The sequence below is a fragment of the Ailuropoda melanoleuca genome, chromosome 13, assembly GCF_002007445.2.
Source record: "Ailuropoda melanoleuca isolate Jingjing chromosome 13, ASM200744v2, whole genome shotgun sequence".
Classification (NCBI taxonomy): domain Eukaryota; kingdom Metazoa; phylum Chordata; class Mammalia; order Carnivora; family Ursidae; genus Ailuropoda; species Ailuropoda melanoleuca.
In genome coordinates this window covers 41,037,548-41,058,656 of record NC_048230.1, presented here as the reverse complement: position 1 = coordinate 41,058,656, position 21,109 = coordinate 41,037,548, and the positions used below count along the sequence as shown (strand labels likewise).

At 56.0% G+C, this 21,109-nt stretch overlaps 1 protein-coding gene across 18 annotated transcripts in view; it reads right to left on the bottom strand.

Moving 5' to 3' along the window:
* Positions 1–4,050: 4,050 nt before the first annotated feature.
* Positions 4,051–21,109, bottom strand: part of MGAT5B (alpha-1,6-mannosylglycoprotein 6-beta-N-acetylglucosaminyltransferase B) — a 68,548-nt gene continuing 51,489 nt past the window's right edge. For 10 of the 18 annotated variants that reach the window (XM_034640312.1, XM_034640317.1, XM_034640313.1 and 7 more), the window contains 6 exons: positions 13,786–14,016; positions 12,635–12,781; positions 12,357–12,473; positions 7,288–7,362; positions 5,752–6,008; positions 4,051–5,240 (listed from right to left, as the gene is read on the bottom strand). In XM_034640312.1, coding sequence (XP_034496203.1) covers positions 4,865–5,240; positions 5,752–6,008; positions 7,288–7,362; positions 12,357–12,473; positions 12,635–12,781; positions 13,786–14,016 — 1,203 coding nt within the window. In that variant the 3' untranslated portion in view covers positions 4,051–4,864. Of the gene's footprint in view, positions 5,305–5,751; positions 6,009–7,283; positions 7,363–12,356; positions 12,474–12,634; positions 12,782–13,785; positions 14,017–20,919; positions 20,926–21,109 lie in introns of all 18 variants that reach the window. The other 8 variants (XM_034640314.1, XM_019798747.2, XM_034640316.1 and 5 more) reach the window with 8 other exon arrangements.

The following is a 21,109-nucleotide window of genomic DNA, read 5'->3' as shown; positions in this document are numbered from 1 at the left end:
ACAAAGAGTCTGCAAGGAGGGGGTGGCTGGTGGCCGGGCAGCTGAGAGTTGGCCCGGGAAGCACGTGGCCTCTGTTCTGCTCACTTCACACTCCACGTGGGAAGAACCAGCCGCACTGTTTCTCCAGCATCACGAGTCTCCTGAGCCCAATATTCAAGTATGCCCGAAATCGGGGCTGGGCTATTTTTAGCAGAGTCAGCGGGAGGTGATCTAAGGCTGAGTCAGCGGGAGGGTGACAGTCCCAGAATCCACCTGGGAAGTCGGGCTCCAGGCCTGTCCCCCTGCTGCTCCCAGGGCCTGGGTGCTGCTCCCCGAGGCCCCGGGGCCCGTGTGAGGGTGTTTGTGCGTGTCGGGAGGGGAGGGTGGCGTGGCCCACACTCGGCCCGCAGCCCTGGGGCCAGCCTTCTCGAACTTTAGAATTATAGAGTGGGCACCACTATGCTCCTCTGAGAAAAGATGGTCTGGGCTGTGTTCCGGGGGCCAATGGTCTGGCTGGGGGGCCGTTCGGCTCATGACCCTGGGGACGCTCGGCTCAGGCCCCTGGGCGGGTGGTTACCTCCCTTTTCTGCGATGATCCTTAAAAGCAGCAGGAATCTGACCTCTTCTGTATTGGTTCCTGCGGCTGTGGTAATACATTTTCACAAGCTCGGGGGCTTAAAACAACAGAAATGTGTTCTCTTAGTTCTGGAGGCCCGTGCTCCCTCGGAAGCTGGGGGAGGCTCCTTGCTGGCCTCTCCAGTCTCTGGTCGCCAGCGGCCCGTGACCTCACCCGCTTTGTAACTGCGCCGCTCCTGTCTCCGCCTCTGTCTGCACATGGCCTTCTCCCCGGTGTGTGTCTGGGTCCAAGGGTCCCTCTCGCTGTAAGGACCCCTGTCATTGGACTCAGGACCCTCCCCAGTCCAGTAGGACCTCATCCTCCTTAATTACCTCTGCAAAGCCTCTTTCCCGTGAAGGTCACATTCACAGGTCTGGACTTCGACATATCGTTTGGGGGACACAATGCAACCCCCACCACTTTCCATCTCGTTCCCCCCAAGCACAGCTGCCCCCCCAGCAGCTGTGGCCTGGAGAAGGCCCTCCAGGCTTGGGGGTCAGACTACCTGGCGTCCGGTGTGGGCAGCGGCAGGCCGGGAGCCTGACGGTTCTCACCTGCAGGAAAGGGGTGAGGAGCTCCTTGAACCTGGAGCGCCTTGAACCCGGAGCACCTGGAGGCGGTCCTGAGCCTCTCAGCTGAGCCGCTGCCAGCCACTCACACCTGCTTCATGGCGCGCCTTGCACCCTGACCTGGACCCGCCCGACCTGGCTTCTTCCTCAACCCCACTGGGTCCTAGGATCATTTCCCTCATCTCAGGCAGGAGGGACAGGAAGTGGAGTTGGGTGGGGTCCCGCAGCAGCGGGTTGGGATTTTGAGGGGCCTTTGGAGTTGGCCAAAGGGAAGGGGAGCAGCCGCGGTGCTGGGACATGGGGAAGGCCCCCAGGTTCTGGCTTTCTGCCTCCAGTCCCACCCGGCCCAGCCCCTGCTGAAAGGGTACCTTGGTGACCAAGAGAAGAAACCAAATGGGCAATGCCTTCCAGGGCTCTGCAGAGACAGAGGGGACCTTGTGTTACAGGATCTCTGTCCCCTGAGTGCCCTCGGGTCTTGGTCACGACACTTCCAAGAATGAAGAGGTAGACCAGATGAAGAGTGGTGGGCAGCGAAACGTTCATTGAGCAGGAGTACAAAGCTCCTGGGGGGGGGACCCGAGTGGGTTGCCCCCAGAGTTTCTAAGCTTAGGGGCTTTTATGAGCTCTTTTGCAGAACTTTCTTAAGCAATCAGGGTGTGCTGAGTCGTGCCAATCAGGGCTTTGGTCACGTGTTGGTCTACCTATTAGGTTCACGTCCACATGCTAATGGTCTTTTTTTGCTGACGTCGGAGGGCTTAGGTCTTACCTGCTCTTTGCCCGTGATATTGACAAATGATTTTGTGGTTAATTGCCTTATTTTAGGACATTTTGCCGAAGTCATTTCTGCAAAGGCTGCAAAGCAGAATGTCAGTGAGATCCTGTCTAAGCTGTGAAACAAGATATCAGCAGTGTTTTATTTTAGCAGTCCTGACTCCGTATCTTCTTGTTGGGGACCCTGGCCCTGACTCCCTAACTGTCCAACTCATTCCTAACACCTGCCCTCTCTGCCGCCCTCCAGCCTCCCTGGTTCTGGGGAAGGATGCTGTTCTACAGCCTCCTGGCTCTCTCTCCTGCCCTTGAACTTGGGACTGTGTCGGAGACAGCTGAGGCCTGCGTACCTTCTTTGCCCCAGGCTGGACGCAGCCTCCTCCCTCCTCGTTTCCAGAGCTCATTGGCTGCAGCCCCGGGGGGCCCTGGGTCATCACGATGGGAGGGAGGGGCAGGGCTTCAAAAGCTCGGTGCAAGCAGGTCATCAGCCTGATCGGACCCTCTGAGAGCTGAGCTGGGAGGCGGGGGAGCAGAGAGGAGCTACCCTGTCTTGATGTCAGCCCAGTGTTCACATCAGATGCTCGGTAGAAAAACCCGGAGGAGAGCTTTTTAAAACTCCAGATGCCCACCCCTGCTCAGAGACGCAGGTTTCCGGGGGGCTGGGGCAACCCGGATGCGGGCGTGGCTGCCGCTCCCCAGGTGATTCCAGGCGGGTGAAGGACCTCATCAGACCTGTTACATCACCTGTAAGCGGGGAGGGGTGGGGGAGGATGACGTCACCTTGCAGGGTGGTGGCGAGGCCGGCTTGGACCTGTTATCTCCTCTGCTGTTCAGTGGTGGGTGGGGGCAGCACGCTGAAGAGGGGGCAGCGCCGGTCCGGGGGGGCGGAGAACCCACAGCCTCCCCCAGGCATCTGGTCCTACATCCAGGCTGCAGGCTGTCCCCCGGGGCCTGCTTCTCCTTCTCTTCCTACCAGCCAGCGCCCCACACCCTCTGCCCCCATCCCACCTGAGTTCAGAGTTTGCCAGCGTTCGGAAAACCCAACAGTAAGAAACAAACAATTGATTAAGAACGGGGCAGACGACCTGAAGAGACACCTCACAGAGACAGGCAAATGGCAAGTAAGCCTATGGAAAGATGCTGTGCGTCCGATGCCATCGGGGAATTGCAAATTAAAAATCAATCAAAAATAGATGGAACACTGAATGGTACCTGCTGGTCGACACTGGTGGGTGGGGCTGCAGGAGCGTCGCTTCGCAGGACCCCTGGCTGGAAGGAAGTCCCTGCCCACAGAGGATCACAGAGAACTGAGCAGGGCTGCGGGCGGGGCCCCGGGCTGGCCTGTCATCCTGTCGGGTCATTTGATCTTCACAGCAACTTTGAAATGATCCCCCCTCTTCCCCACCTCACTGCTTATAAGCTGTGTGCCCTTGGGCAAGTTACTTAAACTCTCTGTGCCTCCGTTTTCTCAACTATAAGGGGGACATAACAGTACCTACCTGATAACACAGTCGAAGGCATGAAGTGACACATTCTGTGTCCAACTCCCAGCCCGGTGTGTGAAGGGCAGTAAAGGCCCAGTAAGCATCAGCTAGGATTTATCACGATCTGGCTCAGGCTCTCTGACCTCACAGAGGCCAGCCTGAGGGGAACAGAACCGGACAGCCCTGCTTGTCAAGCAGGGTCCCTGGAGCCATGGCACAGGGCCCCCACAGGGACTTCCCTCTGGTGACCTGACCCAGAGAGCTCCGGCTTTGCAGACCCAGGCACCCTGTGACGATACGCAGCAGGGGCCGGGGGCCCCAAGACAGCCACCCACCCCCAGCCCAGGGCATCCCAGCAAAAGATGAAAACAGCACAGTCCTCCTCTGCACCTCACATCCCAATAAAATATTTATTATTTCAAGAAATAAATCTTTAAAAAAAGAGAGAGAGAAAAGTGTGTCTCTATTGCTTTCCCCCGACAGGTCAGGTCCTTGGTGACCGCGGAGCTTCTGCGGCCACAGGGGGCCACCCAGGCCCAGAGAGGGGTCTTGGGTGGGAGGGCCCCTGCCTCAGCCCCACAAGGGCTGGCTCCCCTCTCCCAGCTCTCAGGGCCTGAGTTGCCTCCCTGGTGGGTAGGATTATAAAACGGGGTGGGGTGGCAGTGTCTCTGAAGGCCCAACCTGCTTCATCAGGCGGGGCTCTGGGCATGGGGAGGAGGGGAGGGGGCATCCTGGGTTCGGGACAGGCATGCCACACAGAGAGGACGGTTGGGTCCAGAGGTGGTTTGAGGCTGGAGGAAGCTGGAGGTAGGGGACGGGCAGCATCGAGGGGGTGGGGGCTACCTGGGGGCTAGCGGGCCTGGGACGCCAGGAGCTGGGCTGGGCGTGCCATGGGGCCGAAGCTCCATCCCAAGCCTTTGCCTACAAGAGATGCTGGGGGTGGGGTTCCGGAGCCTGCTGGGTGGGGACGGAGGCTCTGGGGACAAATCCACAGCCTGGAATCGCAATCATGCCAAGATGAGTTTCGGGACAAGCCCAAAGTGGAGAGAGAGCTGCAGCAAGCAGGAGAGGGAAACAGTTCAGCTCAGGGGCTAGGTGGTCCCCCACTCCTGCTGCGCCCCCCAAGTATAGAAGGGAGGAGGAGTGTGCGAAGGCGGGAGGTGTGGGGCTGAGAGGAGGCATGAACAGGCATGAACAGGGTGGCCCAGTCCCTTGTCCCTTTTGTCCATACCCCAAACAACCGCAGAGGGACAAGACTGAGCCCTCACACGTCACCCCCTCTCCCGGGACCCTTCATCGGGCCATCGGGCACACTGCCCCTGCTCCCTCCCTGAACATTCTGAGGCCCCATCCTGGGCCTTCGAAGGACCAGGGCCCTCAGTCTGGTCCAGAACTGGCCTTGCACAAAGTGAGGGGCCTCAGACCACCTGCTCCTGCCAGGGGCCCTCTCACCAACCCCACAGCTGCTTGGCCACGACGCTGCCACGAGCCCGGGGACGAGGTGGAGGAGCCGTGGGCACCCGGCCGTGGATGAGTGGCCCGCCCCAGTCCCGTGCACCAGTCTGCTCCGTGCACTTCCCGGCCAAGGAAGGAAGCTCCAGCGGGGGCGTCGAGGGGCGGGCGGGTCGCTGGAGCTGGGAATCTGCTGGTGCTTTCTCCTGCGGCAGGGAGGACCGACGGGGACCGGCCTCACAGACAGTCCCGGCACAAGGCCACCTGGCCCTTGCGGAAGTCCCGGCAGGGGCACAGTCGGTGGTACTTGGCGCTGGCGCCCGCGCAGCTGAACAGCAGCGGCTCCTTCTGCAGGAAGCACTCGCGGCCGGGCTGGGCGAAGGCCGGGTACAGGTGGTTCATCTCTGACTCCGTGCTGTCACAGGGCACCTGCAGCCTGGGTGGGCACCGCGGGCCGCGGTCACGGCCCCGGCCCCTCCCTGGCGCATCCCATCCCAGCAGGGAAGATGTTTCTAGGGGGTACCGGGACCAATCCCAGGCCGTAGCTCCTTTCCCGGCTGAGAGGGAGGACGGGAGGGGGGCTGGGCTGGGCTGCAGGCTGACCCACCAGGAGGAACCCTGGGCCTAGAAGATGCCCGGACAGGCTAGCCAGAGGCTGAGGGAGGGGTGGGGGTGGGCAGGGGCTGAGGCCTCACCAAAAGGGTGGCAGCCGTGACATGGACACCTGTCCGGAAGGTCCCTTCTGGGTTCGTCCTGACTCACAGAGGAGCATTAACCCCGCCGCCGGCAGGGCTGGGGGCAGGGCGGTTATGGGGTGAGTTGCTGCAGGTGAGCGAGGCTGGGCCTGCCCAGGAAGGTGGGTGGAGGAGGGGGGCTCACTTACTTCTGGAAGGCGTCCTGGCTGTTGAGGAAGGGGAAGAAGGACGGCTCACAAATCAGTCCGTGGTCCAGGCAGGCGTCCGTGCAGGCCCTCCCAGCGGTGGCCAGCCAGGCCCGGAGGGAGTGTGCTGGGGGCCAGGCCCCAGGGGCCAAGCTGGCATTCTGGGCCCACTCCAAGTGGGTGGCGTTGGGGGCCAGGACGAAGGGGCTCGGTGGGGCTCGGGCCCCTAGTGGGGCAGGGCCTGGGGCTGCACAGAAGTCCTGGCGGGAGGAAAGCCGTGTTAGCCTAGAAAGGGGACGCAGACACCCTGGCTGACACCGGGGGGGGGGGGGGGGGGGGGGGCCCCNGGGGGGGGGCGTGGACTCGCCATGACCACAGTCACGCCAGGTTGGGAGCCTGCTGAATGCCAGGCGGCCTTCCGCGCATGATGTCATCTACCCCCCGAAGCACCCCACCAGAACCATGTTAATATGTCTCTAGCTATCTTATGAGGGGAAACGGAGGCTCGGAGAGGTCACGGAACCTGCACAGGGCCTCACAGCTGGATGACAGAGGCAGGGTTTGAACTCAGACCAGCCTGAGAGCCACCCACCCTGCACGGCCTCAGTGCCAGTCACACTTCAGCTAGGTGCAGTTTCTACCCTGAGGCCCATGCGCCCTAGCTGCGGAGGGGTCAGGGGCTGCGGCTGTCCTGAGGGGCTCTCCTTGCAGGGGTCAGCCCAGGAACCAACTGCAGGGCCCGGCAAATGTTTCTGTGAGCTTTATGATGACATCCCTGGGGGTGGCTGGGGGCTGAGAGTCCCGGGGTCTGGCTCTGGTCCCACCCAGACCTCCCTGCTGGGGGCCTAGTGTTCCTGTCCATAATGCAATGGTCTAGAACCACTCTCCAACCCTCAATGTTGGGGGACAAGGGGCAGACACAGGCCATAGGCTGTCTGGATATCAAGTAGTTAGAAAGCAATGGACACGTAGTCCCGTGGCTCAGCCAGGCCTTGCCACTCCCAGCCGTCAGCCCCAGAAGCCCCAAGCCTAGAAAAGCCACCATGTGGGCCCTCACAAGGCTAAGATCCCCTGGTGGGGAGGGGGCGGTGGGACTTCTCCAGCGGCCCCTTCCCCTGGGTTCTTAGCAACAAGTCTACATCCCCCCCAGTCTCACCTGCTCATCCCTGGGGGGGGGACTTCCATACCAACCAGTCACTCAATCAGTTACCAAACTTTTAAGCAACTTATCAAAATAACAGTCATTGTGTTTCTGTGCTGTGGTATGGGCTGGGTTCTAGAGCAGGAGACCTAGCGCCCCCCGTCCCCCGCCCCGGTCTCTGCGCAGGAGTGGAGCACGACTGCCCTGCTTCTCCACCCCCACTCCCGTCTCCAGGGGAACGGAAACAGGTGCAGGAGGAGAAGGAGGTTAAGGGGCACAGAGCCCTGGAGGGGAGAGCTTCCTCAGACAATGGAGTTGGCTTGGCCCCCTCCTCTGGTCTGATGGGGTGTGGGGTAGCCCCCCCCATCCCTGGGGCAGAGAGCGGAGGGCCCACCTACTTGGTGCTGGATGTAGGCATGGATTCGCTCCAGCATCCCCTCACAGGTGTACTCGTAGGGCAGGTAGGGGTCTACCTGTGGGAGAGATGGGCAGACACATGGGGCAGGAGGCGCCCCGGGGCCCCCTAGAGCTGGCTGTTGCGGGCTGGCCATGCTCAGCATTGGGGGCGGAAATCTGGTGTGCCCAGGGAGTCCATCATCCCATCGACCTGGCCCCTCCACTCGGATCCCTGGTACACCCTCCAGTGGCCCTGGGGTCATCCCACTCCCTCCCACCCCCTTCCCAGCTGCACACCCCTTTCCCTGAAGCTCAGCCCCATCCCCTCCTAGGCTCTGATGCCTGCTCTTCCCACAGCCAGCCAGATGGATTCACCCTCCCCTCTTAGGCGACACCTCCAGGAAGCGATCCCTGAGCCCCAGCCCCACCCGTTACTTTCCTTCCGGGCACACAAGAATTCCTCCAGCACCTGTGTCATTATTCCTGATTTATTCCTCGCGTCTCCCGGGTGACAGGACCCTTGAGAACTGGACTGTGACTCCTCCACCATTGAGCCCACTGCCCGGCCTAGTGCCCGGTATACAGAAGGTGCTCAAGAAACAGCGTCTCCAGCTCTGCCTGTATTCTGCCCAGAATGTAGAGTGTTCACGAAAAGGAACACAGGGGCAACTCCCCGCCAGATGGCATGAGATGCATCTATAAGGCTTCCCGCCAGGCCAGGCCCCTGGGAAGGACCGAACACACGCACCCCCAGCGGAGGCCACAGACCGTCTGTCTAAGCAGCTAACGGTTCGAAGACAGCCCGCACTGGGGGTGGCTGGGAGCAGGTGGGTTGAGAAGCTGGGGCCTGAGGAGCAAGGAGATTAGGGAGAAGCATGAAAGGGGGTGTTCGCCTCCTGTAAGTGGGTACCCCACCTCCCCTGCACTCTTTGTACCTGACCAACCCCTCCCTGTTGACCCCACCCCGCACACCGCCACCCTGAAGGGAACCCGTGGCTGGACAGGGACAGACTGGGCCTTCACCCTCCCATCTCCCCAGTGTGTGTGCACGCGTGTGTGCACATGTGCATATATGCTGGATTGTGTGTGTATACGTATCTGTTTTGTGTGTACACATGCACATCTATGTGTATGGGTGTGTGCATGTCTGTGTTGTGTGTGTACATGTGCGTGTACGACATAGTATGTACGGGTGCATGTTTGTGTACGTATGTGCTATGTGTATACGCGTGTACAGACATATCTACGTGTGTCTGTGTATGCTGTGGGGGGGGTGGGCACCCACCTGGCCCAGCCCGATTCCGATTTACGCCCTTCTCCTGCCAGCAGCCCAGGTAGTGTGATCTAGCCCTTGTGCCCAAGAGGGAGCGGCCTTCCTCGTCACCAGAGCCGGGCAGCATCAGAAGCCCAGACAGGTGCGCCGGGCGGGTCCTGCTTCCTGCAGACCCCACCTCGAAGCCTGGAAGCCCACCCTGGGCCCTCTGCTGGGGGCACCCTTGACCCCAGGGCTGAGGAGGACTGCTCAGCAGCCACCGCTGCTCCCCCTAAAATGGGTTCAGGTCACCGGGAGGTTCTTGGGACAAGAGCCCCCCATGTGGCCTGGCCCAGTTCCCACTGTGAGCGGCTGTTCTTGATCCAGGGGCAGTCCCGGATTCCCAGAGAACCCCAAGGCCTGCATCCAGCCACCAGTGTGCAGCACAGCCACATGGCGGCCTTTCCAGCCCTGCACCGTGCACCGCTGGGTCCCAAGCTCGGCCTGCGGCCACAACGGCACCAACAGCCAGCTGCTCCCCCGGGGTGCACGACTTCCAGCCCTGGCTATAGATAACCCCCCCGAGGAGAGAGCTCCCCTCTAAACCCCCCCCCGTCACTGTCACCAGTAATTTGCAGCAGCCAGCCGCATCCCACCTGCCGTGAAGTGAATCTCCGCGGAGGAGCCGCCTGCCTGGAAATTACCCTCATTAGGCCTAGTTACAGGTGTGAACAGTCATCAGTCTCGAGGGGCTGCAGGTGCTGGTCATGAGCGGGGGAGCGAGGGGGCGGGCAGCTGCTGGCCTGGCCTCCCCCCCACAGAGAGGTGCCAATGGCAAACCCACCCACCCTGTGTGGGGGGACAGCAGGTCTCTCTCAGCTCCTCCCTGTGCCTCGTCTCTCTCCCTCCCTCTCCCCATGAAAGGCTCCAGGACTTGCAGAACAGGCTGTGTCCCCTGACACTGGCCCTCAATCAGTTCTCTAAAATAGGATTAGGAGAGCAGCCCAGGCCACTTGCTGAAAATGCAGATGCCAAGGCCACCCAGGGTCCTTCAAAATCAGAAGACGGGGGTGAGGGGGGCACCTGGGTGGCTCAGTCGGTGAAGGGTCTGCCTTTGGCTTGGGTCGTGATCTCGGGGTCCTGAGATCAAGTCCCGCGTCAGGCTCCCTGCTCAGCGGGGAGTCTGCTTCTCCCTCTGCCCCTCCCCCTTGCTCGTGATCTCTCTCTCTCAAATACATAAATAAAATCTTTTTTTAAATGTTTAAAAAATATATTAAAAAAATAAAATCAGAAGACGGGCCCAGGACCTGTATTTTAACCACCTCAGGTGATTCCTGGGTAAGGGGTAAACTGCCTGGGAGGAAGGGTGGGACCCCTGAAGGGGCTGAAGGCAGCGGGGTGATCAGGTTTGGGGCCCACCTGCAAGTCTCAGCTTGGCAGATTTGCAAAATCTTGGTTCCCTGATCCTTTTGTTACTGTAATTTTTTAACTAATTAACAAAATTAAACAGATGTTCGTGTAAAAAAAAAAAAACAAAAGGAAAATTAATGAAAAGTAAGTTTCCTTCCACCCCAGACACCCAGGCCCTTCCCCAGGGCAGCCGCTGTCAGTGATTTCTCGTGTGTCCGACCAGAAAGAACACGCGAACGCACGGGCGCGCTCACTTGCAGGCCCCTGCACAGCCCGGCTGTGCTCTGCGGCGGCAACGTGCTCCCCGCAGGGCCAGGCTCGTGCTCCTTTAGCCCAGCACCAGGTCTTGCTGAGATCTGTTGGGCCAGACCTGAGCCCTGGGGGTGGGCAAAAGCCTTGCTGGTCTCCCGACCATCCCGTCCTTGTCCCCGGGACAGAAGCCTTGGAGGCTTGCTTTTCAAGGGGAGGGGAGAAGGAGCGGGAGGAGGATGCGGGATAGGGGGCCCCTCCAGAGTAGCGATCTGCCTTGTTGGGGGGCCTTCGGTGCAGCGTCCACCCGGGATGTGGAGTGCTGTGCCACCGCTTGGGGCTGGGGTTGGTCAGTTTTCAGCAGCGGCTTTTTTTCTTCTGTCCTGAGGCCACCAGGAGAGCCCCTCACCCAAGGACTGTCTTGTTCAGCCCAGCGAGGGTCCCCAGGTGCAGCCCCCAGCCAGTGATGGACGGAGCTGGAGATAAACACCCTTGGTTGACTCGATTCTCAGGCAGGACAATCTGGGATGTGACCTACCCCATCCGTCAGAGGTCCCCGCCAGCACTGAGAGCCAGGTGCCAGCAGGGGTGACCTACTCCACAGCACACTGTCTCACTTTGTCACTCCAGGACCCTCCTTCCTGGGATCACTTCCCAAATAAACGGCTTGTGCCTCGGGATCACCTCCTGGAGGAACGAATCTAAGACAGTCCATGACCTGGAGGAACTCACAGTAGAGATCTGCTCAAGCTGATGATTAAGGAGGGGAGGGCACCCCCAGACGCTCAGGGAGGGTCCGGGGGCTCAGCCACTCTGCAGGTCAACCTGGCCACATCCGTTAAAACTAAAGATGGGCGGAGGCTATGACACAGCAATGTTCTTCTGGGCAATTCACTAGACAAACAACCCCAGACAGAAGGACGAGGATGTGGTCAGTGGAGGAAGGGAGCAGGCAAGGTAGGTAGGGATTTTCTGGGGGCATCCGTGGGGGTGGGGACCAAGGCTGGGGGTCCCGAGTGGGAGTGAGTGATAGTGAATGCGCGGGGGGGGGGGTTGTTAAAAAAAATGCAAGCCTGCCTCAGGGTCAGGAAAACCGGCAAGGGCTGTGGCCGCAAAGCTAAGCTGGTAAGTCCCCCTGCGGGGTATCTATCCCCGCTAGTCTCTGCCCTTGAACCTGGCAGTGCCCCCAGCTCCACTGGCCAGCTGTGTCCTCCTGGGGGTGGCTCTCCCCTGCACAAGGAGCCTATCACGTCACTCCCTTGTGGCGGCCCACCAAGACCAAGCTCTCCAGGTCTGCCCCAGACCCAGAAGTTCACCCTGAGCGGTACAAACTCCCCCTCCCTGGGAGGGCACACTCCCTGCCCATGCGGCTGGGCAAGGAAGGGGACACCCGCAGGGCTGGTGATCTTTGTTCAGCCTCGTGTCCAAGCTAGAGCAAGAGGTGGGTCCAGAGGGATCATGGCAAGCAGAGCGCCATTTGCATGGCCTGACCCCTTTCCAAAATGAAGAGGAAAGCACGAGGGGCCATCAGAAGCCACAAAGGGGCCTGCCGAGGAGATAGGCTGCACAAGCCCCTCCTTGCCCTCCCCCCACCCACACATGTGCACCTGCACATGCCAACACCCACCTACCTGCTGAAGGAAACCCAGAAAATTCTTCCCGCTTGCTACTCAAAGGGTGGCCCTAGGCCTAACACCACCCCAGACCTCAGGAGAAATGCAAGATTTCAGCCCCACCCCAGAACGGCTGAATCCAAACCTGCACTTCAACAAGATCCCCAAATGACCTGTAAGCACATGTATAGTTTGAAATATGCTGTCAAAAGGCCACAGGCCCACACCACCAGCAAAGTTCCACGAACCTCCCTGCACTAATCCTGGAAACATTTACTCAGCACCTAACTTGTGCTAAGAGTGCTCATGGGGCTTAGCCTCCGAAGGTGCTTAATAAATGATTCTGGATCCAGGGCTGCCATGTAAGGTTGTGCAGGTTGCTCAAAGCACAAAGGCACTTTCCTGCCTCTTCTTCCCCCCACCCCCAAACTCAAGTTTGCCAACCCAGGCTGCGAGTGTGAATTCACCAAGAGGGGCATCTTTTTCGACTTAGAGCTAAGACCTCCAGTAGCGGCTAATGGCAGTCCTGAGTGGATCTGAACCTCACCTGGGTTCTCATGATGGCCTTGATGGCGGCTTCAAACTCCTCCGAGTTGTTGTAGTCGACGGTCCACACATGGGGCTTGCCGATGAAGTTCTCTGCGTAGGGGTGCTGGGAGAACACCTGGCCGGGCGGAGAGAGCAGCAGCTTCCCCCTGTGCCTGCCAGGCCGGCCTGCCTAAGGGGAGGCCCCCCACCCGCTTGTCCCATCTGTCCCTTCACCCCCTGCCGGTCTCCCTCTTCCAGGGACTGCAGGGGTCCCCACCTCAGACCCTCCCCACTCACCTCTCTGGAGGTGGGCTTGCCTCGGAAGAACTCGTGGTTGAGGGAGCTGTGGGGCGGGCTGAAGCGGGACTGCAGGAAGACACAGCCGTTGGCGATGGCCTCCAGGGGCGCGGGGCCCTCGTAAGGGAAGCCGAAGCCTATGAAGAGCTGAGGAAGTGAGGTGGCACGACGGTCAGGGAAGGCTGGGCACCAGAGCCCCAGGAAGCCAGGGCTGGGACATTCACGGGAGGTGGTCGGGGCTGGAAAGATTGCCCAGACCGGCAGGCTGCCATGGCATGCACCTCCCCTCTCTGGGCCTCAGTTTCCCCACTTGTGAAATGATGAGGTCTGATTAGGTAGTATCAGTGGCCTCTTCCTGCTCTAGCGGGCTCTGATTCTGGAGGGGAAAAGAGAAGAGTGAGGATCTCAAGCTCAGAAGGCTTCAGACCCATACCTACAGCTAAACTTAAAGGAACTTTACTCATCCTAAAAACAATTAGTCAGCAACTAACTCATGCCAGGAGTGCTCACAGGGCTGGCCCCCAGAAGGCAATTGATAAATGATTCTGAACCCAGGGCTGCTGTGTAAGGTTGTTCAGGTTGCTCACTGCACAGAGTCTCTCCCGCTGCCCCAACACACGTACACACATATCTAGGAAGCCTGAGGAAAGAGCTATGGCTAGATCAGGAGAGGACCCTCCGGCCTCAGCTGACCCCTCAGGGCCCAACAGCAGAGTCATGCCCATTGTGCCAGCTGCTGCTCCAGGAATACAGCACAGCACTTCCAGAAGCAGTCAGTAGACCCATGAACTCCAGCCGGGACATGCCCTCAGCCTGCCCTACCAACCCTTCAGCGGTTCCAAAAGCTAGGCCTGGCCCAGGAGTCCGCTGGGCTGCCCTGGTACTGAGGGGGCGAGGAGGGCAGCCTGCGTCCTCTTCCCCATTGCTGAGCCTCGGCTCTGCTGGCCCTGCCCAGGCCCCTCTGTCCCTAGCTCTGCCTCGACCCCAGGAAGCCTGCACATGAGGCTCAGGGTAGCAGAGCATGCTGGGGCAGGTCTACACGTGGAAGAGGCCACGAGCCACGGTGGCAGGTATGGAGGGGGACACGTAGGGTGACCTCCTCGGTGTCTGTGGCCAGGCTGGGGTGAGCACGGTGAGGGCGTGGGGCTCACTTTGGCCTTGCGCAGCAGCTGCTGGAACTCGGGCTGTGGCAGGAGGCCGTGGTTCTTCACGAAGGCCGGGACCTCGGGGGGCCGCTGGCTCTCATAGTACACGGTGCCGTGGATCTCCATGTACTTGTTCAGGATGCCCAGGAACTTCTCCTTCCCCTGGAAGAGGAGGGGTGCAGATGGGAGCCTCGCCCCAACTGTGGCGGGCAGAGCTGTCCGCGGAAACACCCCGGTCTGGAAGTCAGAAAACGTGGGGCCGGTCTTAGGTCGGCCTTCAGCCGACTGTGGGATCCTGGGCAAGGCCCCTCTCCTCTCTGGTCCTCATTTTCTTCACCTGTGAGCTGCCGAGGCTGGGCTAGACTATTTTTAGTCCTGGAACTGATTTCTCTGCAAAGAAACCCTGTGGGGACCCACATTTAAATGCACCCAAAGGAAGCTGCTGGCCTCCCTGAGCCGAGGGTGATCTCCAAGGCCATCTGAGGAGCTGTGGGGCCGAGATCATCTCATCCACCCGTCGATCCCTCCACCCTTCCACACATGCATGCGTCCATCCCCCCATCTGTCCATTCATCTGCTCCTTCCTCCTACCCACTCACCCCTCCTCTCCCTTCCTCCATCCACGTAGCACATTTTTATCGAGCGCTTGCTTGCTATGCGCTGGCACGGAGCTCACTGCTGGGAGCACAGCTGGGACAAGACAGAACCCTCGTCCTTAAGGAGGACACCTGTGAGTGAAACCCCCCCCCACTCAGCCCCTTCAGACTCTAGTCCCACATCCATGCTCTGCTTTCTGCCCAGCCAGCGGGTTGGAAACAGCCCCAGCCTCGGGGGAAGAGGACAATGGGAGGCAGAGCAAGGGGGAAGACCGAACAGCTCCGCCCCTGGGCACCCATCTGGCCCCATGGCCAGAGCCCTGAGCCAGGAGCTGTGGTCAGTGTAGGACCTCATTAGGGATAAGCCTGGGATCTGCCACTGGGTTCTACTTCCTGGGGGCTTTTAAGACTCCCAGAAGAGAAGAAGGGATACGCTGAAAACAAAGGAGCTACAAGATTATAGAGAAGACCGGGGCGGAGAAGGGGCTTTTTCAGGAAGGGCTAGTCCCCAGCAGACCGACAGGTCAGAAAAAAAACAGCCAGGTTCTCCCTGTGCTGCTGGCTAGCCATGAGGTCAGACAACACGACAAGGAGCTTTGGCCCAAGTTCAGTCTGTAAACCACAGCTCTTGAAGAATGTTATCAGTGGACATCAAAATAATTAACAATTCACATTTTAAACTCCAACAGTATACATTTTTCATAAGGAGGCCTTCCTCTTTGGGTAATGGTGTAGTGGGAAATGCAGACTAGGCCTGCCTCTGAGAACAACAAGGAAAGACGGAGAAATACAAAAATTTCCGTGAAGGTAGTGAAAATCTAACAAAGCATGAGGAATTACAAGGCCAAGATCTGGGAGAAGAAGGGAAGGAGATTGTGGAGGCTGGTGCTGGGGTCAGTGTTCCGCCCCCCGCCCCCCGGAGGGCACCTGCTGACTCCAGGGTCAGCATCAAGGAGCCTGAGCAGAGCTTCTAGTCGCCCTGTAGAGCTGGAGGACAAGTGAGAGTTCAGGGTCTGCCAAGGGGGGACCCTGATGGAAACTCCATATTCTCAGTTGGAACTCTGAGGAATTACATGCTGGAAGAAAGGGTTGGCCGGACCTAGAGAAGCCCCTACGGAGGCTGAGTCTGTGTTTTTGTGTGTGTGTGGGGGGAGGGCGGGTGTCTTTTTTTTTTTTTTTAAGTTTTACTTACTTGTTTTAGACAGAGAGAGAGCGAAAGCACAAGCAGGAAGGGCAGAAGGAGAAAGAATCTCAAGCAGACTCCTTGCTGAGCACAGAGCCTGATGCGGGGCTGGATCCCAGGACCCTGAGAACGGGACCTGAGCCCAAACCAAGAGTCAGATGCTTGACTGATGGGGCCACCCAGGCACCCCTGGGGCGGAATCAGTTTTAAATAGTCTCAATCCCTATCGCTGATGAAGGTGATCCAAGATTTCTGGAGCCCCAACCACAAGCTAAGAGTAAAAATAAAATCCTCTCTGGAAGAAGAGGGCACCATCCCCAAATTATTTTTACAATTTTTTATATTCATTTTCCAGAACTCCAAAACAAAACAAAAAACAATGAAATCCCAGTCAAAACCCCAGCAGGCTTAGAAGAAATAACTTTGAGAAAGAAGAAAGCAGACAGATTTCTATACCTAATTTCAAGACTTACTGTAAAACTACAGTAATCAAGGCGGTGTGCTGCTGGCATCAAGGCAGATAGATCAGTGCAATAGAACAGGGTCCGGAAACAGACCCACACACGCATGGTCAATTGATTTTTGACAAAGGTGCAAAGACAGTTCAGTGGAGGGAGGACAGTTTTTTTCAACCGATGGTCAAGGAACATCGCGTATCCACATGCAAAAAAGGGAAAAGAACCAGAACTTCAATCTGTACTTTGTATCATATATAAAAGTTAATTCAAAATGGACCAGAGACTTCAATGTAAAATGTGAAACTATAAAACTTACAGAAGAAAGCACAGAAGAAAAATCTTTCGTGACCTTGGGTTAGGCAAAGATTTCTTAGACATGACACAAGACGCGTAATCCATAAAACACTGGACTTCATTACAATGAAGAGCTTTGCTCTTTGAACGATGCTGTTAAGAGAAAGACAAGCCACAGACAGAGACTATTTGCCAAGCATATATTTGATAAGACTGATATTCAGAATGTGTACAAAACTCTAACAACTCAATAATAAGAAAACAACCCAATTCTTGAAATGGACAAACATTTTGAAAAGACACTTTGCCCAAAAAAAGACATAGGGAAGACAAATGAGCACACAAAAATATCTTCACCATCATCAGTCATAGGGAGCTACAAGCTGAAACCGTAAGATACCATCGCGCAGGACAGCTCGAACGGAAAAGCTGGACCATGCAAGTATTGATGACTGTAACAGAACTGGAACTCTCGTACATTGCTGGTAGCATCATAAAATAGTACGACCACTTTTCCTAAAATGTGAAACCTAGTTCTACCATATGATACAGCCATTCCATGCCTAGGTATTTACCCAAGAGAAACGAAAGCGTATGTTGGTAGAAACATTTGTATATGAATGTTCATAACAGCTTTATTTGTAACAGCCGAATACTGAAAACAACCCCAATGTCCACAAACAGGTGAACAGATGAAAAAGGTGTGGTGGAATACGATGGAATTCGATGCAATGCAGTAACTATCCAGCCATAAAAAGGAATCAACAATTGATACATGCAACAGCATGGATGAATCTTGAAATAATTATACTCTGAGAAAACCCAGACAAAAAATGAGTATATACCATGTGAGTCCATTTATATAAATTATAGAAAATGAGGACTAATGTGTGGTGACAGAAAGCAGATCATGGGCTGTCTGGCAGGGAGGCGGGGAGAGGTGGGAGGAAGGGACCCTGGGAGCAGAGGATGCCGCCGTCCTGCCTGTGGCGATGGTTTCACAGGTATGTATGTATGTTGGAACTTATCAATTATATATGTGAGACAGGTGTAGTATACTGCATGTCAATTATACCTCAGTAAAGCCTGTTAAAAACAGATTCTTAAAGAAAAAATTTAAATACCTTGATTTTTAGAAAAATCAGGTACATGACAATATGATTAAAACCCAAGAGTCAAAGGGGGTCCTGGGTCGCTCAGCTGGTTGAGCAGCCGACTCCTGGTTTCTGCTCCGGTCATGATCTCAGGGTCGGGAGAGCGAGCCCTGTGTCAGGCTCAGGCTCTGCTTGTAGATTCTCTCTCTTCCTCTCCCTCTGCTCTTCACCAGCTTGCTTGCACTCTTTCTCAAATAAATAAATCAATCTTAAAAAAAAAACAAACCCAAGAGACACAGGCAATAAAAACAGATCCGTAGGAGATCTGGAAGCTGGAGTTACCAGATACAGACTTCAAGATAAATCTGCTGAATGTAGTCAAGGAAATAGAAGATAAGGTTTGAAACCAAATGGAAGTGCTAGAAGAAAGAAATCTAGTGGCTGGAATTAAGAACTGAATGGACAGATTTCACAGCAGATTGGACCCAGCTGAAGAGAGAATTCATTTAGCGAAAGAACAAAAGAAAACATCCAGAATGAAGCCCAGAGGAGGGGTGGAAATCACAGAAAAGAATGTAAGAGACGGTGGGGGGGGGGAATGTTGGAGTCTAATGCGTGCAGAAATAGGGTCCCAGAGGCACAGAGACTGGAGCAGAATCAATACTTAGAGGGATACTAACTGAAAATGTTCTAAGACCAATGACAGATCAAACCACAGATTCAAAAAGATCTATAAATGCCACGCAGGAGAAATCCAGAGAAAACCACACGGAGGCACACCATGGTAAGTCGTCTGAAAACCAAACACACAAGGTCTTCACAGCGAGCAGAGAAAGAAGGCAAATTACCTGTGAAGGAACAACAAGGCTCACAGAGGCCAGAAGACAACAGAGTATTTTCTTAACACTGAAAGAAAGGAACCGCCAAGCTAGAATTCTGTACACAGGGAACATACCCACTAAGAATAAGGGTGAAGTGAGGGCATCTCGGGAAATAAAAATAAAATGAGAGCACATAAGCTGGAGGGATGTAATTAAAGCATTTGAAGGTTCTTTTGTTATCCAATAAAAGGGAAAGGTACTGATTTATACGAGACTTTTGTAAGTCAAGGATGCATGCTGTCATTTTCACTGCAGCCACCACAAGCCCAGGAGACAGTATAATGAGTGAAGGGGGGTGATCTCAAAATACAGATCAGTGTAAAAGACAGCATGAGAGGGAAAAGAACACGGAACAGTCAAGAAAAAGAAACAGAGATCACCCAGTGAAATGGTAGATTCCAAGCTGACGTACCAGAGATCACACTAAACGTAAAAGGACAACATAGCGTGAAACTAAACAGGCTCACAGGAGAAAAATCAAGCCAGTAAGTGACGTGTGGACAGAACGGCTCCACACGCCCATCAACATCAGCTTCCTTATCCTATCACCGGAGGCAGCTGTTGTGGGCAGTTTCTTGTGTACCTTCTCAGACCTTTTATGCATTCAAAGCATATTGACATTTTCCTTAAAACACATGCACAAATGGGTTCATGTTGTATATACTGTTCAGCAACCTTTTTTTACCCATACACACACGTATATATGCATGCATATCTGTATGCATGCACGTGTGCACACATATGTGCATGCACACACGTGCACGTATGTGTGCATGTATGTACACGTGTGTGCATGTATGCCCGTGTATGCATGTGTGTACGTGTATGCATGTGTGTGCACACGTGTGTGCATGCACCTGTGCGTGCATGTACGTGTGTGCATGTGGGTATGCATGTGTGCATTGTGTATACATGTATGCATGTGTACGTGTGCATGTATGCACATAGGCACATGTGTATGCATGCATCTATGTAAACTTTAAGTTTCACAAAACAATATTTACTCCTGGGGCGCCTGGCTGGCTCAGTCGGTGGAGCGTGCGACTCTTGATCTCAGGGTTGTGAGTTCAAGCCCCACATTGGGTGTAGAGATTACTCAAATAAAATCTTAAAACAATATTTACCCTTAAAACCTAGAAAGTCTTCTGATATTCCTTCTGATATTCTACTTCATTTTAAAAGGCTAACTGAGGCTCTCGAAGTTAGAAAAAGTCAAATACGGCATGATCCCACTTATATGCGGACTCTGAAAGAGTGGAACTCATAGAAACAAAGTAGAACGGTAGTCGCCAGGGGCTGGGGCTGCACAAACGGGGAGAGGTTGGTCAAAGGGACAAACTTTCAGTTGTATGAAGAGTAAGTTTAGGGATCTAATGAACAGCATGGTGATTGTGGTTAAAAATACTGTATTGTGGGGCGCCTGGCTGGCTCAGTCGTTAAGCGTCTGCCTTCAGCTCAGGTCATGATCCCAGGGTCCCGGGATCGAGCCCCGCATCAGGCTCTCTGCTCTGGTGGGAGCCTGCTTCTTCCTCTCCCACTCCCCCTGCTGGTGTTCCCTCTCTCGCTGGCTGTCTCTCTCTGTCAAATAAATAAATAAAATCTTTAAAAAAAATACTGTATTGTATACTTGAAATTTGCCAAGAGAATAGCAGATCTCCAGTGTTCTCAGCACACACGCACGCACGCACGCGCACAGATGACTGTGAGGTGACGATGTGTTATGCAGCTTGATCACGGCGCCCATTTCATAATATATATGTGTATCGAGCCGTCATGTTGTACACTTTAAGAATACATAATTTTCCCATCAAGTATAAATCAGTAAAGCGGAGGAGAAAAAACCCAGAGCTCTGAGCTAATTTCACGATTTATCTGTGGGCTGCAACCTGCCAACTGAAAAGCCCCCGTGTCCCCCCCAGAAGGCCCTTCTGAAGTCTGGCCTGTTTCCTCCAGTGGCAAGGGCGGTCTGCCTATCTCCCATCTCCCACTCCTGCCCCTGGGCCACATGCTCTCATAAAATAGCACCCAGGCCTGAGCCTCAAGGCCTGCTTTCTGGGGACCCACAATAAGACAGGCCGCCTTGGCACAAAATTCACCCAAACGCTGGCCCTGATCCAGCCGCTGCCCCCATGAGGACCTCCGTCATCCTGCGTCCTCCTCTTCCCTGCCTGCAGGTCCCCTGAACTCCGGGCTGCATCAGTCCCAGGGTGCTCCCCTCATCCTCTTCATCCGGCCGCCTCCGACTTCCTCCAGTCGCAGACCAGAGCAAAGATGGGGTTTTTTTGGGAAGCAGTTGCTTTGAGGTCTCTTGCAGAGCAGTGGTGCTCGCAGGCTACCACAGAGGCCCCGGAGCTAGAGATAAAGCCTTTCTCTTCCCAGACTTCATAACCTCTCACTCTCCCGGGGCAGTTCCCTAGCAGTGTTTTCTGGTAAAAGCAGACGCAGTCCATGCCACCGCCTTCCCCAGCGCCCTGGGCTCCCCGTCGCAGCCTGCTCCTTTCACATCACATGAGAATGACCTCCCATCCCTCCCCCTGCACCCCGCGGGGTCAGGGGACTCGAGAACACCCCCAGGGGACACCCTACTGAGAGCAGAGGGGAGCAGGGGGAGCGTGTGGCAAGCAGGCACCCTACCTGGAGCTGCCTCGTTGCCAGGAGGGCACAGAGAAAAGAAGAGAGAGAACAGGTCAGTGAGCACTGAGCGCCTAACCCCCCATGCAGGGACCGCTTCTCCGGGGACCCCACCCTGAAGATGGGATTCTAAGCCTCTCCTGCCTTCTGCACTGCCTCCCACCCCTCAGAGGCCCCAAGTCTTGCCCAAGCC